This window comes from Psammomys obesus, unplaced genomic scaffold (assembly GCF_907164565.1).
Source record: "Psammomys obesus unplaced genomic scaffold, mPsaObe1.curated_primary_1811, whole genome shotgun sequence".
Lineage (NCBI taxonomy): Eukaryota > Metazoa > Chordata > Mammalia > Rodentia > Muridae > Psammomys > Psammomys obesus.
The window spans coordinates 12813501-12840820 of NW_026585644.1; the positions used below are offsets into that span (position 1 = coordinate 12813501).

The 27320-nt window shown below is 39.7% G+C and overlaps 1 protein-coding gene across 1 annotated transcript; it reads left to right on the forward strand.

Moving 5' to 3' along the window:
• The first annotated feature begins 5947 nt into the window (after nt 1–5947).
• Nucleotides 5948–26724, forward strand: Dld (dihydrolipoamide dehydrogenase). The gene is made up of 14 exons (XM_055624747.1): nt 5948–6066; nt 7617–7695; nt 11965–12044; nt 13087–13155; nt 13625–13694; nt 14940–15040; nt 15474–15617; nt 16345–16446; nt 22237–22427; nt 23009–23179; nt 23875–24064; nt 24675–24812; nt 25829–25918; nt 26012–26724. Exons 1-14 carry the CDS (start codon nt 6028–6030, stop codon nt 26075–26077), a joined length of 1530 nt encoding a protein of 509 aa, XP_055480722.1. The 5' UTR covers nt 5948–6027; the 3' UTR covers nt 26078–26724.
• The last annotated feature ends 596 nt before the right edge of the window (nt 26725–27320 follow it).

The following is a 27320-nucleotide window of genomic DNA, read 5'->3' on the forward strand; positions in this document are numbered from 1 at the left end:
TCAGGAGATCCGGCTACCACCAACTTGATCAGTGAAGCCAAATCCTTGTAGATCAACATGCTTCTCCCTATAACTTGTCATGGAAACAAACCATAATGGAAGTACGTTCCTACTGGGCTCTAAAGGCCACAAGGTCACGGGATGGTTCTTTCCTGTGTTCCTGATGAGTGGGGGCATGACTGGATAAATAAGCTTGTAAACAATAGGGAACATTCAGGTTCAGGCTAGCATTCCTCTCGCTATTGGAACTCAAGACAATTGTTGGGCAGCACCGGGCAGGGCACTGGCTTTCTTTGACTTCCTGTTTGGGTCATTATCTTCTGTATGTCTATGCCCTTTACCTGATGCACACTTGGCACTCACTCTGCTCCATTCTTCCCCTTTTAAGTCCAGAACAATCCCTTCACTCAGCTGGATCTTATTTCCTTGGCCAGAAGAAAATCTGGCAGAAGAAAATATGCAGAAGAAAATCCACCAATAAGCCACTACACAAGAAACAGAATACATAGAGAATGGATAAAAATCCTTTGTCACAGAGCTTAGCACATCTGCTCAACAGATGTTCATTCTATCTGCCTCTTTTCCCTAAAATGAAAGTTGGAGGCAGCCCCTGGACTTGAGAGAGACCATTTGGAAAAGGAACAGTAAGAAGGAATCTCTAAATGGGGTGCTTTCAAGATAGGAATTAAGAACGTGACTGGGTGGAGTAGAAATATTTTGGGCCAAGGGTCATTTAGGGGATCGCTCACATCCCACAATGTGGGCATTGCCTGTCTTGTCTTTGCCCAGGGAAGCTTGTGTAACAGCTTTAAAGACCTTGCATGTTTCTGTTCTATATGGATAAGAATCGTGGGTGGGCAAGAAGCTTTTCCAATGCTTGGGAATGACAGGCTCTTGAGTACCCAAGGCCTAGAGGCTTGGTGGCCAGACCCAGAGGTTTATAGTTCCCAAGAGCCAGGGGCCGTTATTTCTTCAGGCTTAAAATGTCAAAGGCTTATGGCCCTCTGATCTCAGATCGGAGGCTTATTGTTCTGTACTGTAGCCACCCACTGGTGCTCCCCACTATCAGCCCTTGTAGTCCCTAGCTTCAGGCAGTTGTGTGTGGTGGCAGAAGACAGCAGTACACTATAGCAGGTAGCTGTCACTGTTTCCATACAGTTCCGGGGTGCTGGGACCCTCAGCCCTACAACAGCAAGGGTTACAGGAGATGGATTTAGGGTTTGGTCATCATCAGCCAGTAATAGCAACATGTCTGAGACTGGGCCTCTAAGGCCTGGCAGCTCTCTGGAACTCTTCTGGCCACCATGGCCTGCACTTTCTCTTCTCATACACAGTCCTTTATCTTTCACTTAGCCTTAATACTCTGTCCTCTCTTACCTTTTACTCCTGTCATTCTTTGCTGCTCATGCTCCTGTTATTAATGCTTCTATCCTGGCCACTCTCTGCAACTCTTTAGCTGCCTTTCATCTTCCTGGCACTGTAACGCCTGCCAGTCTCTACAGCTACTCCCTCACCCTGCTTTACTAAGGATGAAGACCAAAAGTAGGCAAGAATAGAACACTCCAGAGAAGTCCTTTATTAGGCCTAACATTACAGCACCAAAAAGGTAGTGATCATTCCCTTATCTAGCCACAAGGGTGTGAGGCAAGTGTTTCTGCACCAACCACAGAAGTCCATGTACACGAAGGGCTGGGTTTGTTCTAAAAGAGGCTTGCTTGGCTGCCAAGGGATGTCTTCCCCTCTGCCATGGGTGGAAACTGGTGAGAGCAAAACCTTCTCACCACTTGCTATTTGAAACATCTGTGTGTGCAACAGTGCCTTCAGGAAACAGGGTTGTGTTTGGGGAGGCAGCAACAGCGACTGTTCTGTGGCTGGATTCCCCAAAGCATCTGTGGAGTGTTCAGAACAGCTAATACCAACATAAGGGGAATCTAATAGGCAAAATTACATCATCTCAATCTCCAACATCTTCGCTTACTTAAAGGAAAATTAAACATTAAAGAGGGTCATTATCAGCTGGTGTGGCACATATCTGTAACCTTAGGACTGGGAGGCTGAGGAAGAAAGGTCACAAACTAGAGGCATTCTGGAACTGCATGTGAGTTTGAGGCAAGCCAAGACTACATAACAAAACCTTGTTTCAAAAAACTGAAAACCAAACAAGGGATGTGGGAGCATATATTAAAGACTTAACATTAACAGCGACTTAACGTTTTTTAACACTGTCTGATGATATGTAACTCCTGCCCAGTGAACTCTTATCTGCTCAGCAAGAGACAGTTAAAAATAATTGAACAGAAAGTAAGTAGGACTTTATCTGAGCCCAGCACTCTGCAAAGTACTCTATCTCCTGGCTCCCTTTCTCTCTCCCTCATAAGCCTCCATGTTAGATGCTATCTTTATCTATTCCTATAAGTATCACATGACCCAAATATCAGCAAACTTTCCATCTTAGTGCTTTTAAAAGTCCTTAGTTTCTTTCTTCCTGTGTGTGTAAATGTGGTACAAGGACATGTGTGTGCGTATGGGTGCCCACACGTAGGTCAGAGGAGGGTGCTGAGTTTCCTGTACTATATTACTCTCTGCCCTATTCCATCCAGTGTGTGTGTGTGTGTGTGTGTGTGTGTGTGTGTGTGTATGTGTGTGTGTGTATGTGTGTGTGTGTGGTGCTCACAGGGTCCAGAAGAAGTCATTGGATCTCCTGGACCTGGAGTTAGAGGTAATTGTGTTGTACCTGATATGAGATTGAACTTAGTTTCTCTCCAGGAGTAGTACTTTCTTTTAACCACTGATCCCTGTTTTCAGTCCCCATGTCTGGCTTTTTATGTGAGCTCTGGCTCTAAATTCAGGTTCCCATACTTGCACGGCATTTACCCACTAAGCCAACTCTCCATTCAAAGTCTAGTGCATCTAGGCTCCAGACTTGTGCTTCCAGTAACTTCTCCACTGGCCTGTCTAGTTGGCATTCTAAATTCAATAAACTCAACTCATTGCCATGCTTTCACTCTGCGCTTTCCCATCCCACTGATATTTGTATAGGGTTTCACTCTCAACCAGTCATATAAAACAGCTCACCTTACAATAATTTTTTGAGATACAAAAGTCACCTCTTACTGGAGAAAAGGTGGAGTTAGTGAAAGTCAGCAGTTTTATCCTGCCATACTGGCAATGGCAATAGCACCATAAAGAGATATTTTAACAACAAAGGAGAGGATGAGAATAAGGAAGTCCATAATGGGAAGAAAAATCAGCTGTAATTACTGTTGGGATCAGTAAGCAGGCATCTTTATGGCCAGCTCCAAGGGACCTGACAAACCGGTTATCAGGCATTTGTGAAGCCACCAAGAAGACCACCCGCTGATCACCTGGAACCACCTGCGCTTGCCTGGGTCACCTTATAAGAGAACTCCTGGAGCCCCTCCTCTCTCTCTCTCTCTCTCTCTCTCTCTCTCTCTCTCTCTTCCGCCTCGTCTCTCTGCGACTCTTTCCCTTCCCCTAATAAACCTCCCACGTGGAACTGGTCTCATGGTGTGATTTGGGAACCCGCCGTGTAACCTTCACAGCTGCACGTTTCCTAACAATTACCTTGACTGTTGAGGGGTACTTAAGGGCTTAATCTATCCATTGCTATACAACAAACTGTCCCCAAAAGCTTAGTGGCTAAAACAATGACAATACTGATTTTGTTCAGAAATATAGCAATTGAAAGAACTTGGGCTAGAAACTTCCTACAGAGAGAAGGGTTAGGGAGAAAGGAAGATAAAGAGAAAAGGAGGAAGAATGAAAGAGGAGAGGGAAAAGGAGGAAAAGAGGGGAGAGGGAGGACAGAGAAAGAGAGAGAAGAGAGTAGACAGAAGGGACGAGAGAAAGACGAGGAAAGAGAGGAGAGAGATGAGAGAAAAATGAGGAGAGATAAGGAGGAGAAAGGGGAATAGGAAGAGGAAGAAAAGGAGAAAGAAGAGGAGGAGGAAAGGGAGGAGGAGAAGGAGAAGGTTTCTGTCCCTAGCCTGGTAGGCATCAGTATCACTTCTGATACATTTTCTTCATTAGAAGAAACATTTGCCCAAGGTTGGTCCATATTCAAAAGAGGGTGAAAGCAAGTCTACTTTTTAGTTGGAAAAGTGTCAGGCTTTGGACTTGGTTTAAATAAACTACAATGAGTGTTATCCATCAAAGATTATAAGGAATAACACACAATAAACAGAGAAGGGCAATATTGGTCAATATTTGGTCATACACCTACTTACAGCGTATGGAACCTGGAAAAGGCAGTTGCTGTTCTGAATACCTATATGTCCATCTGAACATGAAAGGGAAGAATAAGGGCTGAAGATGTAGCTTAGCTGGTAGAGCGCTTACCTGGTATACTAGAAACCCTGGGTTCCATCCACAGCACTCAGCAACATATAAACTTGGCATAGTGGTAGGTACCTGTAATGCCAGCACTCAGGACATGAAGGCAGGAGGACCATAAGGTCATTCTCAGCTGTATATTGAGTTTAAAGCAAGCCTGGGACACAAGAGACACTCTCTCAAGGAAAAAAAAAGCTGTGTATGTAATATTTGGTAACTGTAGTGTAAAGTTTTGGTGTCTTTAAAAATGCAGATATGTAAACGTTTTTGTTTTAATCCAGGTGTAGGATATAGAGCTTGTTCAGATTGTCCACAGCAGCAAACTATTTGCCTCATTTGGGCTCTGAGAGAAGCTTTTTGCCAGCTGCAGACAGTTTAATTCTGAGGACTCTAGAGAGGGAATAAATGGCCGAGCCCAGAGAAAGAAAGGGGGCTCTGAGAAAGAAGGCTGCTGGTGCTCTCTGCTGCTGCTCTTGGTTGCTATTAACGCAGTTTGACAAGACGTTGGAGAAATGAAGACTGGACTTGCTCCAAGGAACCCAATGACCCTAACCAGCAGTAAATAGCTAAAAAGAGCTATGCCCTCTCCTTCCTAATCTTCTTTCCTTCCACCTGGTGTTGGGGGTGGGAAGAGATTAGGGGTGGAGAAGAGAGGAAGAGGCATAAGAAGTATAAATAAAAGTTTTTAAAAAGTAATACAACAGGTAACAGCTAGCTTTCTTCATAACATTAAAAATCATTTATTCGTGTCTTCTTTCCTCAAAATGGGCATACATAGGTGAGGAGTAATATCCACCTAAAGCTTAACTCTATGGAGTTCAGTACTGTAAACTTTTGAGAAATGTAGAATTAAGGTTTACTTAAACTAGAAAAAGTTATTACAAAATGGGAATCAGCCCTTAGGCCTCCGTGCTCAATCTTATAGACAAGAGTTACTATAGTGTCTTGTAGATGCATGATATTCTATGAAAACCTAACATCTCACCCACCATCCCAACCCTTTCTAGTTTGGTCTCCGAGGGAGGCGTGCTTCCAAAATACAGAAACAGAAGGTAGTTTGTTTCCTATTTTTTTCCTTGTCACAGTAGTTTTCAGAGCAGGATGTTGGAGAATAAAGGCTCCATTCTGTGGCCTTTGAGGGCAGAGATTACAAAGCGGTAGTTAAAACCGCTGTCTTCGACGGCAGGGCTGCAGTTATTTCTCCGTTGGTTTTGTTTAAGCTCTTCGGGGCTCCATCCAGAAAACGGAAATGCTTCATACTGCTTTTGTAAAGCTAGATAAAGCCTACGGGGAGTGTCCACGAATGCTTAGTACAACCAGGAACTTGTCAAGTTGTCAAACTTCCTCCTTTTCCTCCTTCCTCCCTCTCTCTCTGTAGGCTTCACTGGGCAAACAACATTCCTATTTAGTCCGTCTTTCGATCGTAGTTCGCACCTCTACTCCAGACAACTCTGGCAATAGTTCCCAAAGCCCCAGCTGTCACAAAGCGCGGCGCCTTTCACGACAGCGGACGACGCAGCAACCGGAAAGCTTCGGCCTCTCGGGCCAATCGCGCTGCTCCTCGGCGATGACGCAACGCTCTTGCGCACGCGCAGGGAGGGGAGACCTTGGATGAGCCTACCAGGCGCTCAGCGGAGGTGAAAGCGTTGGTGGTAGGGACAGGACCGAGGGAAGATGCAGAGCTGGACTCGTGTGTACTGCTCCTTGGCCAAGGTAAGGGCCGCTTGCGAGGGTAGTCCTGGATCCCCCACAGAGGCACAGAGACGCCGGCGTGTGGGCCCGCGGGAACCGCCGGGGCCCCGCCTCTGTACCGGTTCAGTCCGGCCTCCTGAGGCAGCGGGGAGCCGGGGAGGGCCCCCGCTGCGGAATGACTGCTCGCTTCGCCCCCCCCCCCGCGACACTTCCGGACGGGGGCTCAGGGGCCTTCAGCCGGGTACCGGGACGAGTAAATGACCCTTGTCATGCGCTTCTGCCCCTTCATACCTTTTGCCTCATCCCAGCCCTGACCCCGGGGTGGCCAGCTTTCCTGCGATGGGTAGGTAACCTTGAGGCCCGGGTGGCCCAGACATGGCCAGCTCCAACACACACAGCCCTGCGAGTTCCCCCAAGGGTCTGTCTGCATTCTCGTCTCTAGAATAGCGCATCAATCAGACCTGGGGCTTTTATTTTTAAGTGCGGCGGTCTATCGTCTAAACAGCTTTCCCATTTCATCTGCCAGTTAAATAGACCCAGATTGAATGTGTGCGGCCTAGCGGCAGGGTAGCAGGAAAACTTGAAGAGATAATTCACACCTGAGTGGTCTGTGTCCTCAAAAGTTAATGTAACATGCAAAATGTCATTTAAGGGAGAAGCCAAGCTGGGATTAAAAGCCAGTATAGACAGTTTTCTGCTCGTCTTTGGTTGGCATGTCTTGATCTCAGTAAGGTGAAGAAGTTGCCTCCAAGTAAAGAAAATTGTTACTTCAGACTATCATCACTGCCATCTATTGATTTGCCCGCTATGATAGGAGCCGGTCTTTCTTCGTGTCGCTGGTCTTAGGAAATGGTAGGCATAAATGTTTAGAGAGTGTGAGATTATGCAGTTTGTGGAATTTCCAGAATGTGGGTACACTACAGTGTTGGTACATTTTCCTAGTCTAGTTTTCCGTTCGTAGTTGACGGCTCAGGGACATCTTCATAGATGTTGTGACTACAGACTGTTAGGTAGATTGTTAGGAAGTATAGTGACGAGTGAAATGAATGTTACTGAAGTATTCAAATACCTGAATGCAAAGTTTCGGGCTTTTAGTTAGAATGCTGAAATAATCCTTGGTACTAAAATGAGCAATGCTTTCTGAACATTTAATAAAACTGTAAGCCACTGAGTATATTTTTATTAGGCTTAATATGGGATGGTTCTTTGAATAGTCATAATAATAAGGCAGGTCTGGCATGTTAACCTTGTGAAAGTTTCCTATTAGTGATGAAGAAAGAAAATTTGTGGCACAGAAAGTCCATTAAGTGTCAGTGCCTGATAGGTTGTCATCAACCTTTTATATTGCATTTGTTTATTATGTGAATGTGTGTAAGCATGAACATGCTAGATAGAGTGCATGTGTGGAGGTTAAAGGGCAGCTTTAGGGAGTCCGTTCTCTTTTTCCGCCATATGTTTCCAGGGATTCAACTTGGGAAGTCAGATAGCTGAGAGCTATCTCATCAGCCTGTTTTTAAAATTATATTTTACTTAACAAGAAATTTTTCTTTCTTTTTTTTTTCTTTTCCTAGAGAGGCCATTTCAATCGGATATCTCATGGCCTACAAGGAGTTTCTTCAGTGCCTTTAAGAACTTATGCAGATCAACCAAGTAAGTACTTGATGCAGGAGTTTTCAGTCAGATTAGCTGACAGTTCTTTACCATTTTTATGTAAAAGAAAGTGAATGTTAAAGTAACTGTTAGTGTGTGTTAGAATTTATATATTTGTTTACTGTTGATTGAACACATGTACAAGAGGTAAACAAGGCAGAAAATTAGAGGTTGGTATTAAAAGGGAAACTAAAACATAAGTGTTTGGAGAAGTAATTGAGGATAAAAGCAAGTCACAGAGTTTGAGGCCAGCCTGGTCTCTTAGTCCAGGACAGCCAAGGCTGCACAGAGAAACCCCGTCTGGGTGTGGGGGCTGAGTGAAGTCACTCTGAGAGGCTGTCAAAGAGAGCTTTCTGAGGAGATTGTGTCTGAGAAGGGAGTTGAGGGTATGAAAGGTTGCTTCAATAAGAAAGGTCTGAGCTGGGACTTAATTTGGGTGCCTCCAGGGAAAGCAAGAAGACTGGGGGTAGCTGTGCAAGTCCCAGGAGATAAAATCAGAGAGGTAGGGAGGGATTGCATCATGGAATGCTTTCTAAGCTTGACCAGGTGCTGTGGATTTTACTCCCCGGGGGGTTGGCAAATCACAGGTGGGTTTTGAGCAATTTCATATGAGTTTAGCTTTTAAGAATTAATTTGTCTACTGGGTCACTATCATTATTTAAATAAAAGGGAGCTGTGGGGTTTATAACTTTCTTAATGCTTGAAGTTCTGAATTTTCTATAAAAGTTTTTTATAAGTACTTGGAATGGGATAGATAAATGGCCTTTTAGTGAGGTAATTAATTTCCTAGTACAAAAAAAAAATTGAAGTGATCTGTTTACTGGACTCGCCTATTAAAATGTAAACTTAAAAATATTTTACTCATTAATTTTGTGTCTAGCTATGGTGTATGTGAGTGTGTGAGGTCCTATATGCATGCCATAGTGCAGGTGTGGAGATCACGCCTTGGGGGTCATAGAACACAATGTTAAGATCTATTCAGAGTCTCCTAGTTTCTTTTCACTCTTTGTGCAGGTACTTAGATTTTAGTGGGAGGGAGACTGTGCTGGTTAGTTCTTGTCTACTTGACACAAACTAGAGTCACTTGAGAAGAAGGATCTTAATTTGAGACATTCTATCAGGTTGGGCTGTGGACATGTCTGTTGCTTTTCTTAATGGGTGATTGATGTGGAAGGTGCAATCCACAGTAGCAGGTAGTCCTGGGCTGTGTAAGAAAGTAAGCTGAGCAAGCCAGTAGGCAGCATTCTTCCAGGGCCTCTGCTTTAGTTCTGCCTCCAGGCTCCTGCCTCAGCTTCCCTTGAAGATGAAACACTTTCCTCTCAAAGTTGCTTTTAGTCATGATCAGAGCAACAGAAAAACTAAAATAGAGACAAACCTCTTTAATCAAGGGTTTTGGTGGTCTCTTGGAATTGGCAAACTGTAAATATAAAATGAGTATAATTTGGGGGTAAATGAAAGAGCAGTAACTTTATATACACACATCTATATAGCTGAGGTATTTATTTAAGAACAGTTTTCCCCTCAAAAACAGCAGTTTCATCAGATCAAAAAACTGATTTTCTTTGAGTGCCTAAGAAGGCACAGTTGATCCCTGCTGCATGCTTACTGGGTAAAAGAACACTGAGGCCCTATCTGTTTTAGTTACTATATCACAAAATATCCAAATGGTCACCATACAAAATAGTGCCAGCTAAAATGCCAGTACTATTATCTAGCATATACAGGCTTATTTCTGTCCCAGGTACGGTCTTAAATTCTCATGTCTATCCTACTTCGGCTGTACCTCTCTGTTAGCTTTCCTCTAGCTTAGCTCTTAGAGAGGTAAAGAATTCTTTTGACTCTTAACCCTACACTCACTCTTTCTATTCTGCGTTTGTAGAGGAGTATTGATTGACCAGCTTGAGGAAATCAAAGCTTGTGATATGATGTCTGTTCCAAAACCTTGGCGATGTTTGAATACTCTTATAACACAAATTCATCAAGCTAGGTGAAGCCCTATTACTGTTGATATGACCTTGCAGTTCGTAACAGGCACAGATTTGTTGCACTTACATCATTTTCATTGACTCACTGTTTTCTTATGTTCATTATTTCAATAAGTATTCAATTACAATTTTGTGCTAAGTTATTTGGTTAAGTGCTTGGATATAGCAGTGCTCTAAATGGACAAAATTCAGCCTCTTTAGATTTCACAGTCTTCCTGGCAAACACAAACATCTGATAAATACTTGTAATTATGATAAACAATCCAGTGGCTAAGGATAAGGATTTATGAAATCTGTATGTGGATAAGGAATGATTGCATAATTCTTTCTTAGGGATTTTATGTTTGTTTATGTAATGATTGTTGTTAATTGTCAACTTGTCAACATCTGGAATCCCCTAGGAGACAGGCCTGGGGACATACTTATGAGGTTATGTTAGCCATTGAAGAATTATCTTGACTGCATTAATTGATAGAGAAAATCCATCTTAATTGTGGAGGGGGTGACTACCTGGGCAGGGGATCCTACACTGTATAAAATGGAGAGAGTGAGCTGAGCTCTCCTTTCTGTGGGTGTGATACTCCCAGCTTCTTCAAGCTCTTGGTATCTTAACTTCCTGTCATGATGGACTTAAAGACTGAGAGTCGACTTCTCAGGAAGTTGGGAGTCGGTAAGGTGTTTTAAGGAGAGCCATCATAGGATCAAGTTTATTTTAAAGATCATTCTAGTTATAGGTTGGACTTTATGGTAATTTTTTATTTCTCTCATTAGATTATATTCAGGGTAATTATCATGTGCATATATTTCAAAAGCTTAGTGTTTGAAATGTGAAATATATGCGTGCTGTCAACATAGTTCTGTGTAATGACACAATATATACATGTAGTCTAGTATAATTCTCTGCATGTAAGTGAACACTGAAGCTTAGACTGCTTGGTTTTGATGGGTACGCAGAAAGGAGGTGGGAGATGGGATTGGAGAAATAGATACTGAAAAGGTGTAGGTGCTATGCTTAGTAAGGTGGAGTTGTTTGAGTAATAGACAGGGAAATTAATGAAGAGTGAGGAAATACCGTCTGAGCTGGGTTTTTCAGATCTGGTACAAAGGATAGCAGTTTAGGCTGTTAAATAGTACCGAGGCTGGTTGCTCATTTTCTAACATCTGGCCAGCCAGAACATGGTAGGCAGATCAAAGAAAGCAACATTTACTGAGTGTTCAGTATGTACCCAGCACCTTCTTAGGTTCTTGACATGTATTTTCTTTGGTCATTAACAACCTTGAACTGTAGACATCATTATTATTACCCATATGTTGTATTGATGCTCAAAGAATTGAAATTTTTTGTTAAGAATTTAAGGTTGTATAGTTATTATTTAATCCCAGATTTAAGTTATTTTATTCTTAAAGACCAAAAATTTTAAGATTATGATCAGAAAGTGAAAAATTTAAGATTTAAATGATGGGATAAAAATGAGTATAACATGGGAGAAGCTTGCAAAATAGTTTAGAGATTAAGGCCATTGACAGTTTAGAACCACTTTCAGCCCTCAACATTCTGTATTATGACTGTATTAAGTAAGGTTTCTGTGTGTGGTTATTTTGCAGATGAAGGGGTAAAGTGAAGGAGGTCAAATTACCCAAGGGCACTTTGTACTAACAAGGTTTAAAGTTCTGCTGTTGGGATTTTAATATTTAGAGGCTGAAACTAGAGGTGGCGATTATAGTAAATGAAAGGAAGAATGCCAGATGTTGAGTCAGAAAGCTTAGTTGTCTCTGCCATGTAATGCTAGATAGTTTGGGCTAGTCAGTTTTTTTCTGAACCTCTTATTTCTTCTTGGAAATGTTATGTTTATTTCATCCTGGTCCTCTCATGTTACAGGAGAGTTATGTCATTTGGCATATGCTAACCAGTTAAGTGGCAGCTGGATATAGGGTTCATATTCTAGGACTTAGTTGTATTTACATATGTTATAATGAATAGAAGATAAAAGTGGAATTTCAAAATTTATACCATTCTGTTTGGTTGGTTTTGAGAGAGGGTTTCTCTTTTAGCCTTGGCTGTCCAGGACTCACTCTGTAAATCAGGCTGGCCTCAAACTCAGAGATTCGCCTGCCTCTGCCTCCCTGACTCCCTGAGTGCTGGGATTACAGGTGTACGCTGCTGTGCCTGACTTTGTACCATTCTTAGGAACAAAGTAAGGCTGTGTAGGGCATACAGATTATTTGGGTTATTCTGGTAAATGTTAGTAACTTACCATTTTATATCAATTTGTTTTTGTTCTAGTTGATGCTGATGTGACAGTGATAGGTTCTGGCCCTGGAGGATACGTTGCTGCCATCAAAGCTGCACAGTTAGGCTTTAAGGTAGGTAGACCCAAAGCAGATGCTGCTTAGTTTTGTTATGGGCCGGTCTAGTTTTAGTCTTAACATGCTTTGCAGGTGAAAACATGGAATTCATTGCAAATATATATGCTTTAAAAAACTTTTATGGATTTGGGTGCTTCATTTACATGTTGCATGTGTTTGTGCACTGTATGCATGTGGTGCCCACATGGGGCCAGAAGATGGCATCAGACCCTCTGGGACTGTTTTTACAGAGACTTGTGAACTGCCATGTTTGGGCTGGGAATTGAACCTAGGTCCTCTGGAAGAGCAGCTAGTTCTCTTGACCACCGAGCTACGTCTCTAGCTCAGGAAATTATTATTTTTTTTAACAATAGATTATTTGTAAACCTATTTGATTATAGTAGTCTCATAGTATAGAAAAGCCAGCTATTTTTCTTAAATATTTCATTTTGGTTTCTAAATGCATTTGGGATACAGTGATAACAGTAAAACACTTACATGGTAATGTTGGACAAAAATCTATTTAGAATAATTCATTCTGGAGTTAGCCTAATTTTATTATTCAGATGGTAGATTTCAAGGGGTTCTTTTTAAAAAAAACTTTTTATTCTTTGTGAATTTCACATCAAGTACCCCAATCCTACTCATCTCCCTGCCTCTTGGATCTGCCCTCCATCCTTGCAACCTCCACTGCCAAAGAAAATAAAAGAATAAAAACTTAAAAATCTTGTGGAGCTGTAGTGTGTCATATGGGCTACTCTTGTCTACCTGTAAATGTTCATTGTAATGAGTCATTGGTCTGGACTGAGGTCGCTGGCTTCAGCTACATTATCAATACTGAATCTTCACTGGGACTCCTCTCAGATATCCTGTTGTTGCTCTGTTCGTGGAGATCCTGCAGCTTTGAATCTGTAGCACTGGTTCTCAAAGGGTTCTTTTAGTCTGAGGAAAACGGCTTTAGTAGCATGCTTTGCACAGCAATTAAGACATATATTTGGAATTTTTGTGAAATGAAATATGCATGTTACATATTATTAAATAATGTTCTCTTGGATTGTAGACAGTCTGCATTGAGAAGAATGATACACTAGGTGGAACGTGCTTGAATGTTGGTTGTATTCCTTCAAAGGTGAGCATGGCTTTCAACTGCTTCAGATTGTTCATTAGCTGCTGACTTCAAAGATGTATTGAGACTAAATTGGTTGTCTCATATAGTTCCTTAAAGGGAATCTGAGTATGTTTATAAGACTTTTTCCTTTGTAAAAACTTCCTCATTTTCCAGACTCCGATGTTCAAGGTTTGTTTTTGTTTTTTTCTCTTAACTTTCCATTGCCACTGAAAAGATAATTAGGAAATTTTTTATGTTCTTGCGTGTGAAACAGGAAGTCCCTTTTAACTTTCTACCTTGAAATTTTTTTTTTGCTTTTGTGTGTATTTTATGTCAGTGTTTGTTTATCTTGTTAATTGTGTGAGAAGGAAATTTATATGAATTTATATGGAAGGATATACTATTCTAAATAGAAATGTCATTTTGTAAGTGTTTTCTTGTTGTAGAGCCTATTCATGAGTATTTGGTAAATTTGCCTTACTTCTTTTAGGCTTTATTGAATAATTCTCATTATTACCATTTGGCCCATGGAAAAGATTTTGCATCTAGAGGAATTGAAAGTAAGTATGCATTTTAATAGTACCAGGTATACTTGACTCCTCTAGCTAAATACTGGTGTGTGTGAAAGATGTTTATTGAAGGATGAATGGGATAAAAATCTTGAAATTTGCAGAGATTTACACAAGAATATTTAGGTTCGGATTTCTACCATGACAGCTTCTCTTCCCCTTCAAGCTTTTGCCTAAATTCTGTTTTTTGGTTGTCAGTGAAATTTTTATTTCTCTCATACCTTATGAACGTGGGAGAGGCTAGATTTCTGAGTGCTGTGCTAGACTGGTAAGACTGAAAAGGAGAGCAGACCTGCGTTGGTATTAGTGGAAAGAACAGAAGGGGAGAGGAAGAGGGACCAGGGAAAGGCCTAGTGGGAAAAGACCATTTATACATTTGTACTTAGTCTGTATTGTCTTCATCATGGTTTGGGGGCTGTTTTTATCCTTTTTTCTCTAGTTGTTGTATACTTCCAAAAGATAGACTGATGTACTTCGTGGAATTATTTTCACAGTAGTAGGTTTTTGAAAGAGGCTGTATAGGCAGTCATTGAGCATATAGATGATGTGTGTATACTACAGCAAATCTAACACACTCTGAAAGTACCGTGATTTTAGGAGACATGGAATTGTCAGGAGACATGCATTAGAGGCATCATAGGCTTTACCTTTTTGCTCGGTGCCCTTGTTAGTAAAAAATGTCCAACAGTCTCTGTGCTGGCTTCATGAGTTCATTGCTGTGTCTTCACCTCTGAAGTTCTGTTGAGTTGAACTTTTTATCTTACATTGTTTCTTTAGTGTTCTTTGTTTAACGAATTTTAAAATCTAGTTGATTAAACTCATATTAAGCTTTTGTATTTTGAAATGTTCAAATATATACTTATTTCTGCTTCATGAATTTTAACATTTCTCTTTATAATTTCGGGTGATGCTTTACTTTGCCATTTTTTTTTTACTTAACTACCTTCCAGATGAATAGCATCATAAAGTATCTGTAGAATGTGTCACAGTGGAATAGAACTGGACTGCGTTTTCGGCACAGGTGCACATTTAATGGTGCTTGATAGTTCTGTTATTGTGATGTGATGACGTGGTTGCTGGCTGTAGTTACAACAGTTATCAAATTTTAAAAGTTAATGCTGACTTTTATAGTTTATGAACAATGAGATGAATATTTTCAGACCTTTATTAGTCAAAAACTATCACATACTGCTTTCAGAGTTTAAATAATGAAAAGATTTATTTAACAAATTACAGTGTCAGAAGTTCGATTGAATTTAGAGAAGATGATGGAGCAGAAGAGTTCTGCAGTAAAAGCGTTAACAGGGGGCATTGCCCACTTATTCAAACAAAATAAGGTTGGTGTTCAGTGGTCAGATTTCTGTTTTATTTCACATATACATGAAATAATTGCTTTGTGCTAATACATTTATTATCTTCCAGACCTTACAAAGAATAAAAACCAAAAATAAATCCAAACTAAAGCTGGGCGTGGTGGTACATGCCAGTAATCCCAGCACTCGGGAGCAGAGGCAGGTAGATCTCTGAGTTTGAGACCATCCTGGTCTACAAAGCAAGTACAGGACAGCCAAGGTTACCCAGAGAAACTGTGTCTCAAAAAAAAAAAGAAAGAAAGAAAGAAAGAAAGAAAGAAAGTCTAAAATAGCCCTGCCCTGAAACATGTCCCCAAGTAATGTTTTTACTGCTACATGCATTGCATATTGTTGTTCCTGTTGCTTTATCAGAAAAACATTTTAAGCATTGTGAATTTATAAATATTACTTTATAAAGGTTGTTCACGTCAATGGATTTGGAAAGATAACTGGCAAAAATGAGGTCACAGCTACAAAAGCCGATGGCAGCACTCAAGTTATTGGTACAAAAAACATCCTTATAGCTACAGGTTCAGAAGTTACTCCTTTTCCTGGAATCACGGTATTTTTGCTTTCTAATTCCTCTCTTAGAAATAGGTTTTTATAAGTTTATGTTTTTATAAATGTTTAGTGATTACTGACTGAAATGTAATTTGGTAACTATTTAGCCTTTTAAATTACTTCTCATTGTTTTTCAGTGATTATGATAAGATGTGGAACATTTTATAATATATTTAAATTCAGTATGAAGTTAAGCCAGGCATGGTCATGAGTGTCTGTAATCCCAGCATTTGGGAGGCAGAGGCAGGAAGATTGCTGCAGGGTCAGTGCTAAACTGGTCTAGCAGCCAGAACTACACAAGGAAACTGCCTCGGAAAAAGAGCTGGTGAGATAGCCCAGTTGATTAAGTGTTTGTTGTACATCTATGTAAACAGCTGGTCATAGTGACATGGGCTTGTAATCTTAGCAGAGCTTCTGAATGATGGCTGAGGTTGACTTTTGGCCTCCACATAACATAAACACAAGAGTCCACAACAACAACAAAAGACAGAATAAAAAGTTAAAGTTAACCATTTTATTCTGGAGTGTCAAATAATAAAATTTCAGATTAGCATATTGAATGAGAGTTGATGAAATTGTGATGTATAGAAGCTGTAGATACATCAAAGCCAATGAATGAGATGAAATTTTATGGGATGAGATCACGGATAATAACATAGTATGTTTCAAAAGTTATTCTGCTTGTTTTTTTCTTTTTCTTTTTCTTTCTTTTTTTTTTTTTTTAATAGATTGATGAAGATACTATAGTGACATCTACAGGAGCTTTATCCTTAAAAAAAGTCCCAGAGAAGTTGGTTGTTATTGGTGCAGGAGTAATTGGTGTAGAATTGGTAAGTAGTATCTTTCTTTTATTGCCTGTCATATCGAAAGGGACTTAAACCTCTTCATGGAAGCTGGAGAGATAGCTCCGTGGTTATCAGAACATACTGTTTTACCAGGGGACCCGAGTTCAGTTCCCAGCACCCATATCAAGTGGCTATCAATCACCTAAACTCCATCTCCAGGAGTTCACAACCTCTACTCGTGTCTATACACTCACATACACATGCACACATAATTAAAAATAAAATCAGTCAGTCTCTCTCAAAAAGAACAAAATTGGGCATTTTTAAGGTAATAGACAAAAGGGAGAGATGGCTCGGGGGTTAAGAGTGCTGGCTGCTCTTGCAGAGGAACTGGGTTCAGTTCGCAGCACCCATGTGGTGACTTTCACTTATCTGTAATTGAAAGTTCTAGGGGATCTGTGCCCCTCTTCTGCCTTCCGAGCACTTTAGGCGTGTGCATGGTGCCCAGACATACATTCAGATGAAATGAAAATGTCTTACAAAGAACAAAACAAAAAAAATAACTTCTGTCTGAATCTTTGTATAACATTTAAGGTCAGTCAGCATTGAGTTTTGCTTAAAACTTACAGTAATAACAAATACATCTTTATTTCCAATGTAACTTATCTAGGTAAATCATTAGTATGTCCTTTGTTTTGTAGTCTTTTTTTTTTTTTTTTTTTTTCTCACCATTTTTCTTTTTTTAATTTGGTTTTGGTTTTTAGTTTTTCAAGACAGGGTTTCTCTGTGTAGCCTTGGCTGTTCTGGTCTCACTTTGTAGACCACCTTGTAAATCAAACTCACAGCGATGTGCCTGCCTCCCTGAGTGCTGGTATTACAGGCATGTGCCACCGTGCCCGGCTTCTCACCATTTCTTATCATTGAAACTGTTCTTTTTTAACTATGATAACCCTTAACATACTGAAAAATAGTTCTTATTCTAAGCAAATTGCATTTCAGTAAAGCCCATACTCTTTGAGATAGCATCTACAGTGACTCTTCCCTTCTTCCTACCATGTTTTAGAAGTGCCATAGTATTTCATACCTGCTTTGTCTTCCTTTTTTGTCTATTTGTCAAGTTTCTACATCTTACTAATGAACTTTTCCCTTTATTTCAGGTGTCCTCTTGTAAGGTCAACACATCTTACTGCCATGAACTGCTTTACCTCTCTGTCCTCAGTTCAGACTTTCCCTGGCCATGTTCTTCTTTTGTTATCCCACCGTAATTAAGTGCTTGATTTTTCTAGTTCAGAAATTCAGTAGTTTTTTTATTATCTATGTTTTCTAGTGTTAACTGCTTTCCTGATCAGTTTAGATTCCACAGTATATTACTTTTAACTGCTGTCTTATAAGTTCTCTTAAGTGAGTCACTTAACCTCTTTTTATCCTGGGGGTTGAACATAGGGACTAGTGTTAGTTGTCTTGTTAATACAGGCCTCAAGCATGCCAGGTAAGCACTCTACCAATATCCTATATCCCCAGCCCTCTCTTTACTTTTCATTTTGAGTCAGGGCTTTTCAAAAAGTTGCTAAGGCCGGCCTTTTAATTCACTTGTTAGCCCAAGTATGTATTGAACATGTGATAGATATACCTGTGTCTGCCCCTTGGGTAATGAGGATTAACAGACCACTGTACCGTCAGGCTTACCTGGTTGACTTCACTTCTTGGACATGCTTGCCTGGAAAAACTTGAGTATTGTTGGAGTTTAGCTGACAGTCTTCCTGGGCTATGCCGAGGGTAGTATCTGCATCTGGAGGAAAGTAGACCCTTTGCATTAGTGCTCATATAAGTCTTGTTGAAGTTACGGGTCTCATCATGAACCTCAGCCTGTCTGATGATGCATTATTTCCCTAGCTGAGTTCTAGTCTCTGCCATGGCCATTGAATTCCTCACTCTTTTACCTCTACTGGCACATTTTCTCTCTTGCCCTCATGAACTTTCTGACTAACACACAGAAGAAGGCATGGGATGCACAAACAATCTTGCCTCATGCTCCCGATTTGAAGCTGCTTTTGTCTCATACTTCCCCTTTTGTTGTTCTCTTCACCTTTCCTTCATACTTCATAACAAGTTTTTCTGCCTTCACAGTGACTTGGTTTTGTGGTTTTCTTTCTTTAAACTCACTCTACTTTCTACCTATTATTCCCCACCCTCTTTTTTTTTTGAGAGAGGATCTAGAACTTGCTAAGTAGATTAGACTGGTCTTGAACTTGCAGTAAGCCTCCTGCCTCTGCCACCTGAGTTTGAGGTTGTGTACATGTACTACCACACCTGTTTATTTTCCTTTTTGCCTCTGTATTTATTCCTGGTTATGTGTCACACACATGCTCAGATGGCATTTCCTTACAGACGGATGCTTATGTGGATGCTAATTAGCCTCCTTGTGAGCCTTTGTCTTTTAGTTACTAATTTCCCCTTTTCTTTTTTTCTGTCAAATTTCTCAGAGTATTCATGTTTTGTTCCATCACCTCCCACTTAATCCTCAGGCAATGTATAGCCTCTTGTACCAAGAAGTTGCTCCTGAAAAGGACACAAATTATTTATTGTTAGATCCATGGATTGTTGTCTTTGCTGCTGGGTTTGGCAGCAGTTGGCTTTGTGGTTTTTTGCCTTGGAAAGTTTTCTAGCTTTTCAAACTTCACTGTGTGCTGGGTTTACATCTACCTTCTGGGTTTTTTTTCAAAAAAATTATTTATTCAAATTTCTTTTCAGTTTTCCTTTAATTGTATTACTCCAGATTCTGCTGCTAGGTTTTTTTCCTTGACTCTTTTGGTCTATCCACAAAATCCACTATCATCCCACTTACCCAAAGACCCACAGTATCCGTAGCCTAATACTTGCTCTGCTTCTGGATATTTATTTCTGAATATACAGCATCTCCACTTAATGTGTTTCATAGGTGTTGAGTTCAGTTATAATAGCACTTTTCTAAGTTCATTTTTCCTCCAAAAAAAGCCATACCCTCTTCTCATCTAGCTTTTCCCTCTTCAGTGCGTCTGCCTCTATCCCTGTAGAGGCATCTGTAAGAACTCTAGAGTTACTCCTGATTTCTCACCTGATCTCTTCACCCATACTCATTCCCTGGATTCCAGTGACAGTCACTTGTTTGGATCCTAGTTTAGGCCAGCATCATGTCTTACCCTAGGACTTGCCAACTTGAACTTCTAATCTGCTGCTTCACAATGGCTGTGAGACAGATGTTTGATCATGTCCTTTCTCTTCCTTGGCTGAGTCTGTTAGGAAAATCTAATGTCAGTGTTGTTCGAGAATAAGCACTTTGTGATGCTGGCTTCCTTCTCCAGTGTTATGGCCAGCTCTTCTCCCTCTCAAGTTGTGTTTTGGTTGTTCTGAGCAAGCATTACACCCACTAGAAAACATTCCCTCTGGGATAGTTCTTTTTTGTTTCTTTTCTTTTGTTCAGTTTGGATTGGTTTTTGAGACAGTATCTCACTGTGATTCAGTGCTGGCCTTGAACTTAGAGAACTGTAGGTCTCTTGCCCCTTCAGTGCGCCTGCTTGTATCACTTCTCAGTCCTGAGCCCTGCTTCATGAGAGTGGAGGTTGTTAGGTGCTGTTGTCCTTTGTTCGATTGCACCTGGAGGTTCTGTTTCTAACTACATTTATCTTACTTTCATGATGTTACCTGATGTTTCGTGATGTTATCCTCTTGATTTCATTAAGTCATGAACTTGAGGACAGAGTCACTGCTGTTTTGTTCATTGTGTGTCCTTACTATCCAGCACAACTGCTGATCTGTAGTAAGTACTCATGTTTTGCTTTTTTTTTTTTTTTTTTTATTTCTTTGTAGACATATGGTAAATCCCTTTCAGAAGCCAGCATGCGTAGTAGTTTCCTGTTAATTGATTTTGAGACATGATCTTACTACCATGAGTCCCCTGCCTCTACCTCTTGGGTGCTGGGAAGACTGCTCTAACCTGGGGGTCACTAAAGGCATCTCCTGTGCCTTCTTCTAGAAGCTTTAGAGTCTTGTGTATTATATTCATGCTTCATTTTGAGTTTACTTGTGGGTAATATATTTGTGGGTTTTCATCGCCCCATGTTACTTCCTCTCTTCTTCACTCTCAGCGTAGAAATCCATGAAATTTGTGACTGTAAATCTAACTTAATTACAAAGATAGTCTTGCCACTTAAAATTAATAGATGATTTTAATGTGAAATGTTTAATGTATTTTTAAAAGGCTGCTAGTTTGCTTTTTTCCAGTTCGTGGGTTAGAACTTGTATCTTGCACATTACACTCTAAGCAAGTACTCTGCTACTGAACTGTACTTCCAGTCCTAGCTTCAGATTTTATATTGTTTCATATTTAATCATTGCGAAATCAGTCATACTATTTGTTAAAATGCAGTCTTCGTTTTAAGTCCAAATTTGAATAAAGTAAGCATTTTTCCTTCATTAAAAAACTAAAATATTTTTTACAGCCAGCTTAATATTTTGCCAACCTTAGTGATTATTAGTAGTAAGAACATACTTGTTTTTAATTGTTTGAGAATTTTTTACACACATGTAATATATTTTAATAACATCCACCCTCCAAACTCATCTCTCCACATTTTCGCCTATTTCTCCACCACTTCTCCCTGTCAACTTTGTGTGTTCTCTTATTTTAAACTCATTGAGTCCATTTGTGCTGTCGGTATTACTCAGTCATGCTTGAGACATGATTTTAGTGCCATGAGTCCCCTCCTCTATCTCTTCGGTGCTGGGAAGACTGCTCTGGTGTTGAGAGTGGAGGTTGTTAGGTGCTGTTGTCCTTTGCTGTTGTCCTTTGTTTTCTAACCTGGAGGTCACAAAAGGCTGTAGGACTATCTGCTGGAGCATGGGTAGCATTTTTTGCCACTCCATCCCTGAAGACGACTTACCTCCCCATCACTAACAATTGCCAGTAGTGTCTCATCAAGGGGTGGGACTCTGTCAGCCCCTTCGATGTCCATGCTGAGATGTTGGCTGTCTTAATCTTGTATAGGTCTTACACATACAGTCACAGCCACTATGAGTTCCTGTGTGCAATGGCTGTCACGCCCAGCAAATACTGTTTTGCTATAGATGTTTGTCTACTACTTAATGGTTCTTAAAATCTTTCTGTCCCAATTTCTGCAATGATTCCTGAGCCTCAGGAAGGGGATGTGTGTAGATTTAGAGCTGGGCATTCCATAGCCCTCGTTATTCTGCACAGTAACCATTTGTGTGTTTCTGCAGTAATCTCCTGCACACTGTGATGAAAGCTGAGAGAGTCATTAGTCCTGGGTTTACGACTGAAGCAACTTGCACTGGAGTCAGTGCAAGATCAAAATCATACTTCTTTAATCTCAGGACCCCCGTGCGTCTCTCAGTCTTCTCTTAGTCACTGCTGGAGTTTGTTTCCTTCATGCTTTTGTGTACATGTTACTTAGACTGAAGACTTCTGTAGTCATGCTGTCTAAAATGGCCCCAGCTCTGTTTTCTCTTTTTTCTCATAGCACTTTATTATCCTCTAGCATGAAGTTTATGTAATGTTGACTTCCTCTACCATATTGTAAAGTCTCCAGGGCACCAAGTTTTGTTGTTTAGTAACATATGCCCAGCAGTTATAATGGCATCTGGCCTGTAGTAAGTAGGTATCCAGTAAATGTGGAATAGGTAACTGATAGATAAAATTATGTTTTCCTCTTTGACCCTAGAGCTTCCCCTAAACATTTGTAAAAAGACAGCAATACAGTACATTATTTGAGATAATTAGTAGTAAATGTTGCTGTGAACTTATTTTACATGATTTTTTTTCTTAAAATTTAATTTTAGGGTTCAGTTTGGCAAAGACTTGGTGCAGAAGTGACAGCAGTTGAATTTTTGGGGCACGTGGGTGGAATTGGAATTGACATGGAGATATCTAAAAATTTTCAACGCATACTTCAAAAGCAAGGGTTTAAGTTTAAACTGAATACAAAAGTTACTGGTGCCACCAAGAAGTCAGATGGAAAAATTGATGTGTCGTAAGTGTGCTACATTTGTTTTTGACAAATCATCCTTGATTATCTCAGAAAGTACTTGTTTTCACATTTAATAAATGTAGTCAAGATTTTATAACTTAGGCCCATCTGAATGCTTTGTATTACATAATATTGCCTATCAGATTAGCCAGGTAAAATTTATGAATTAGTTGATACTAAAACAAAACAAACCTAATCAGATAGTCTCATTTTGGTGTAGTTTTCATCTGACACCCATTAAATACTTAACCTAATTTAACTAAGTGACTTTTTTACAATCACATGGTTGGTGAGAGGCTGGAATATGGATCTTTCTGAGGTCTTTGATTTTGTGATGTCTTGGGGACCAAACCCCAAAGACATCATGCATGTTAAGTCAGTGCTCATCCTCAGTCCTGAGACTGTGTTCTTAACACTGTGTTACGCTCCCTGCTTTTACGAGATTTTAAGAGTAAACTTAAGAATTTTTATATTCAATTGCATAACTCATGTTTATAATGAAATAAAGATACTAGAAATGTCATGGCTGTTTTCAGCTATCAGTGTAGGTATATGTATAATGGTTACCGTTCTTTGTTACCTAGTATTGAAGCTGCTTCTGGTGGTAAAGCTGAAGTTATTACTTGTGATGTACTCTTGGTTTGCATTGGTCGACGTCCTTTTACTCAGAACTTGGGACTAGAAGAGCTTGGAATTGAACTAGATCCCAGAGGTAGAATTCCAGTCAATACCAGATTTCAAACTAAAATTCCAAAGTAAGTTGTATAATTGCCTGTTTTCTTTTTAAAAATGTTACATGCATGATATTTTTGGCTCCCTATAAAAGATAAAATATGACATATGGTGAGGCAGTAAAGGAATAGCTTGCATTTCTGCCCTAATAATTTGACCAAGCTTATAAAGATGATAGTAATGAAGGCTGTTTAAATCCTTCATAATTACTACTGTGTGTGCATGTGTGTATGTATGTGTATTTGATGTTTTGGAGATAGGGTTTCTCAGTGTAGCTTTGACTGTCTTGGAACTCTCCTGTAGACCAGATCCTTCTGCTTCTGCCTCCCGAGTTCTTAAAAGCCTCTACTGTGCCTAGCAAGTACTAATATTTTTAATTGAAAATGTTTTATTTACATTTTAACTGTCTTGCTTAGAGATAAAATTTTGTTCTATGGTCTTGGCTAGTCTTGAACTAGACTGAAGTGATCTATCTCAGGCTCTAAAGTGTTGGGCATTTTCAATAATTTAAGTTTATTTCAGATAATGTTTTGAAAATAAGACTTTAAATCAAGTATAACTAATTGAATTTTAATTAGATCTTTAGCTCTGTGTTCTAAAGAGCTGCATTTGATTGACTACTTTTTGGTGACTTATTAGCTAAAAAGTTTTTCAGTGGTATAAACTTTTGATGTTAGAAGTTTACTGTATTTCTTTTTTTTTTTTTTTTTTCTGGTAGTATCTATGCTATTGGGGATGTGGTTGCTGGTCCAATGTTGGCTCACAAAGCGGAAGATGAAGGCATCATCTGTGTTGAAGGAATGGCTGGCGGTGCTGTGCACATTGACTATAATTGTGTGCCGTCAGTGATTTATACGCACCCTGAGGTTGCTTGGGTTGGCAAATCAGAAGAACAATTGAAAGAAGAGGTAATCCTGAGTGTGGGCAGTTTTATTCCGTCATGGGATTTGAGCTAATGGCACCAGTGACTAGAAAACACATCGTTGCCTTTAGGAACTCTGTAGAACATATACCTTAAGTGTTTGTTCCTTTGTTAGGATCATGAGGATAGATTCACTTTTTAGCTATGTCAGCAATAGTAGAGAAGATCATAAGCGACCTGTACTTAAACACCTCTAACTGTAGAACTTTTTAATATTTGCCTTTGGAATACAGCCAAATGGCATTTATACTTTGCTTACATTTCTTCCCACATTAAATTTTATTAACCTGCCTTTGGTCATTTCTTCTGTGTGCCCTGAACAATTAATTACCTTCTTGGGGCTTCTTTTCTTTTTTGTTTTGTTTGTTTTTCAGGACAGGGTTTCTCTGTAGCCTTGGCTGTCTTAGACTTGTAGACCAGGCTGGCCTTGAACTCACAGAGATCTGCCTGCCTCTGCCTCCCCAAGTGCTGGGATTACAGGCATGTGCCACCATGCCTGGCAGGACTTATTTTCTTAACATTTGGAAGATGATTTCACCAGTGGGAACAAACTTTTACAGTGATTAATATATCTTCTCATTTTTTGTTCTCTACAGGGTATTGAATACAAAGTTGGTAAATTCCCATTTGCTGCAAACAGCAGAGCTAAAACAAATGCTGACACAGATGGCATGGTGAAGATTCTTGGACAGAAATCAACAGATAGGGTGCTGGGAGCACATATTCTAGGACCAGTAAGTATTGCAAAGTTAAAGAAAGCCCAGTAAGGTTTCTGGGAATCATCATTTAATAGATTGAACTTAGTAAGTACGTTTGCTCTTTCTATTCTGGTATTGCTGATAAAAGTTTGACTAAGAATTTTGTGCATTTCTCCTAGCAAGGTGCCATAACAGCACTTGCACAGTCTTGCCTGCCATAGTATCTACTACACTGCCTGAAACCCAGTAGTGATGCTTGAGAACGTCAGTCTGTTAGAATGAAACCTTGCTGACTCTGGTCCCACTTTATTCTGCCTTTCCCGTTGCTCATTAAGGTTTTTTTTCTTTTTTTAATTTTTTTATGTATATGGATATTTTTCTGCATGCATATCTGTGCACTGCATGCATTTGGTGCCCGCAGAGGCTAGGAGAAGGCATCGGATCCACTGGAACTAGAGTTAGCTATCATGTGGGTGCTGAGAATCAAATCTGGGTCCCCTGCAAGAGCAGCTAGTGCCGTATCTTCAGCCCCGCCCTTTCTTGCTTGGGCTTGTACGTGTGCATATTGTGCTCCCAGTGTGGAACACTCCGCTTCCGGACTTTTACCTGGTCTCAGCCCAGATGTTGCCTCCTGCAGGAAGGCTGAGGTTTCAGTGAGTCTGAAGTGTGTCTCTACTGGGATGTGTAGAATAGGAAAGTCATGATCTGCGTGCTTCCTGTGCCACTTGTCGTAACTTAACTCACTGTTTGTATAATACTTCTCCAGTGTTATGGGAGGGGTACTATTTTTCAAGCAAAGAAATTGCAAAGAACACATAAAAATAGCATAATGGCAGGACCCAACCCATTTGGCTTCAGAGCCCAAAGTCCTCTGTTATATTTTCTCCTAAGCTTTTCTTGACTGGGAAACTTCTGACTTTTCTTCAACTGCTGTGATAATAGGCTCAGGTTTAAGACAAATTTAAGGTGTGAAAGCCTAAAAACCTTGATTTTTAAATCAGAACATGTAGCTTTTTTGCTTTGGAAACATAATTTAATTTTTCCTTTTAAAGGGTGCTGGAGAAATGGTGAATGAAGCTGCTCTGGCATTGGAGTATGGAGCTTCCTGTGAAGACATAGCTCGAGTCTGCCACGCACATCCGGTAATTATTACCAACACATGGAGGCTTAATGGCCGCCCAAGTTTCTTTTGACCCACAACTATTTGTGTTTAATTGTTCTTGCTTCCCTTACAGACCTTGTCAGAGGCGTTTAGAGAAGCAAACCTGGCTGCATCTTTTGGCAAACCAATCAACTTTTAATTAGAAGATCGTTTTTCCTAAAATCTGGAAGCTTTTGTCAACATTACACTTTTGAACAGGATAATCTCTCAGTTCCAAGAATTTATAGGATGAAATTATGAAACTTCTGGAAGGTATTTAGTAGGACTGAACAGAATGGAATAACCTTGTACCTATATTTCAAATATTTTGTTCCAGTGCATTAATGTAGACAGAAAGCTATGTATAGTAGCATCCTGGAAAGTTTCTGACCTGTGTGTTCATGCTGTCTACAAGTCGTGACTTCATTGAATTCGCACTAATAGATTTTACCTCTAATTTGGTGGAGGTGAATGTGTTGACAAGGAAGGAGCTGGATAATGCACATGAACAGTTTGAAGAAAACTGGCAAAGTTACTTTAAATTTGGTTTTCATATTGGAAACGAGTCACTGACTAGAACAAGATTCACATATGTACAAACAACTTATGTAAATAAAAGTGATTCTCATTTTATTTAACTCCCAAATTCCTGGTTTAGAGATAGAATTACATATTTAAACATTATGGTTATAGTAAGGTCTGTAAGTTTAAAGGGTATTCAGTTGCCCAAATGAAGATTCCACAGAACTGTTAAATGGAAAATTATACCAGGGAATAAAGACAAAATAAACATGTCTTAAATATTTATTTACTGGTTATTCTGAGTGCATATTAAGATAGTTCTAATTCCGTTAGCTACCGCTGATTGTCTTTTATTTTTAATAGTTACTTTTCTGGTACTGAATGTTTTCACATTGTGCAACAATATTAAGGCATTTGTAGCCATTACTTTTTTGTTTTATAGATAATGACTAATTGTTTAGCCTTTAGGAGAAACAACATAAGGGAATCCGCAATGTGCTGTATTTTCCTATTATTTCCTTGGCTTAGTAAATGGTCTTTTTAATTATTTATCTTTTAAATTATAGTAAATGGTCATTTTTAAGTGCCACAAATCTATTGATGTTATTGAATGGCTAAATGTTAAAATGATTAAGTATCTGAAGAAAGGCCATGAACAAAACACTAACTAGCACTTTATATATTTCATCTACGTTTTTCATTTCAGATTTATTAAAGCACCTCCTAAATTTGATAATAAAAGGAAAATGAAAAACTAAAAATATTTAAAAGATAGTTTTAAGCTAAGTGGGGATAATACTGATTATAACAACATTGTTTTTTAAGCAAAGTGGGGATAATACTGATTCTAACAACATTGTGTAACGTTCATGACAAACATT

Coding starts and splice junctions, on each gene's coding strand:
- Dld (XM_055624747.1), top strand. CDS start 6,028: ATGCAGAGCTGGACTCGTGTGTACTGCTCCTTGGCCAAG. Junction 6,067..7,616: donor TGTACTGCTCCTTGGCCAAG/GTAAGGGCCGCT, acceptor TTCTTTTCCTAG/AGAGGCCATTTCAATCGGAT. Junction 12,045..13,086: donor CTGCACAGTTAGGCTTTAAG/GTAGGTAGACCC, acceptor CTTGGATTGTAG/ACAGTCTGCATTGAGAAGAA.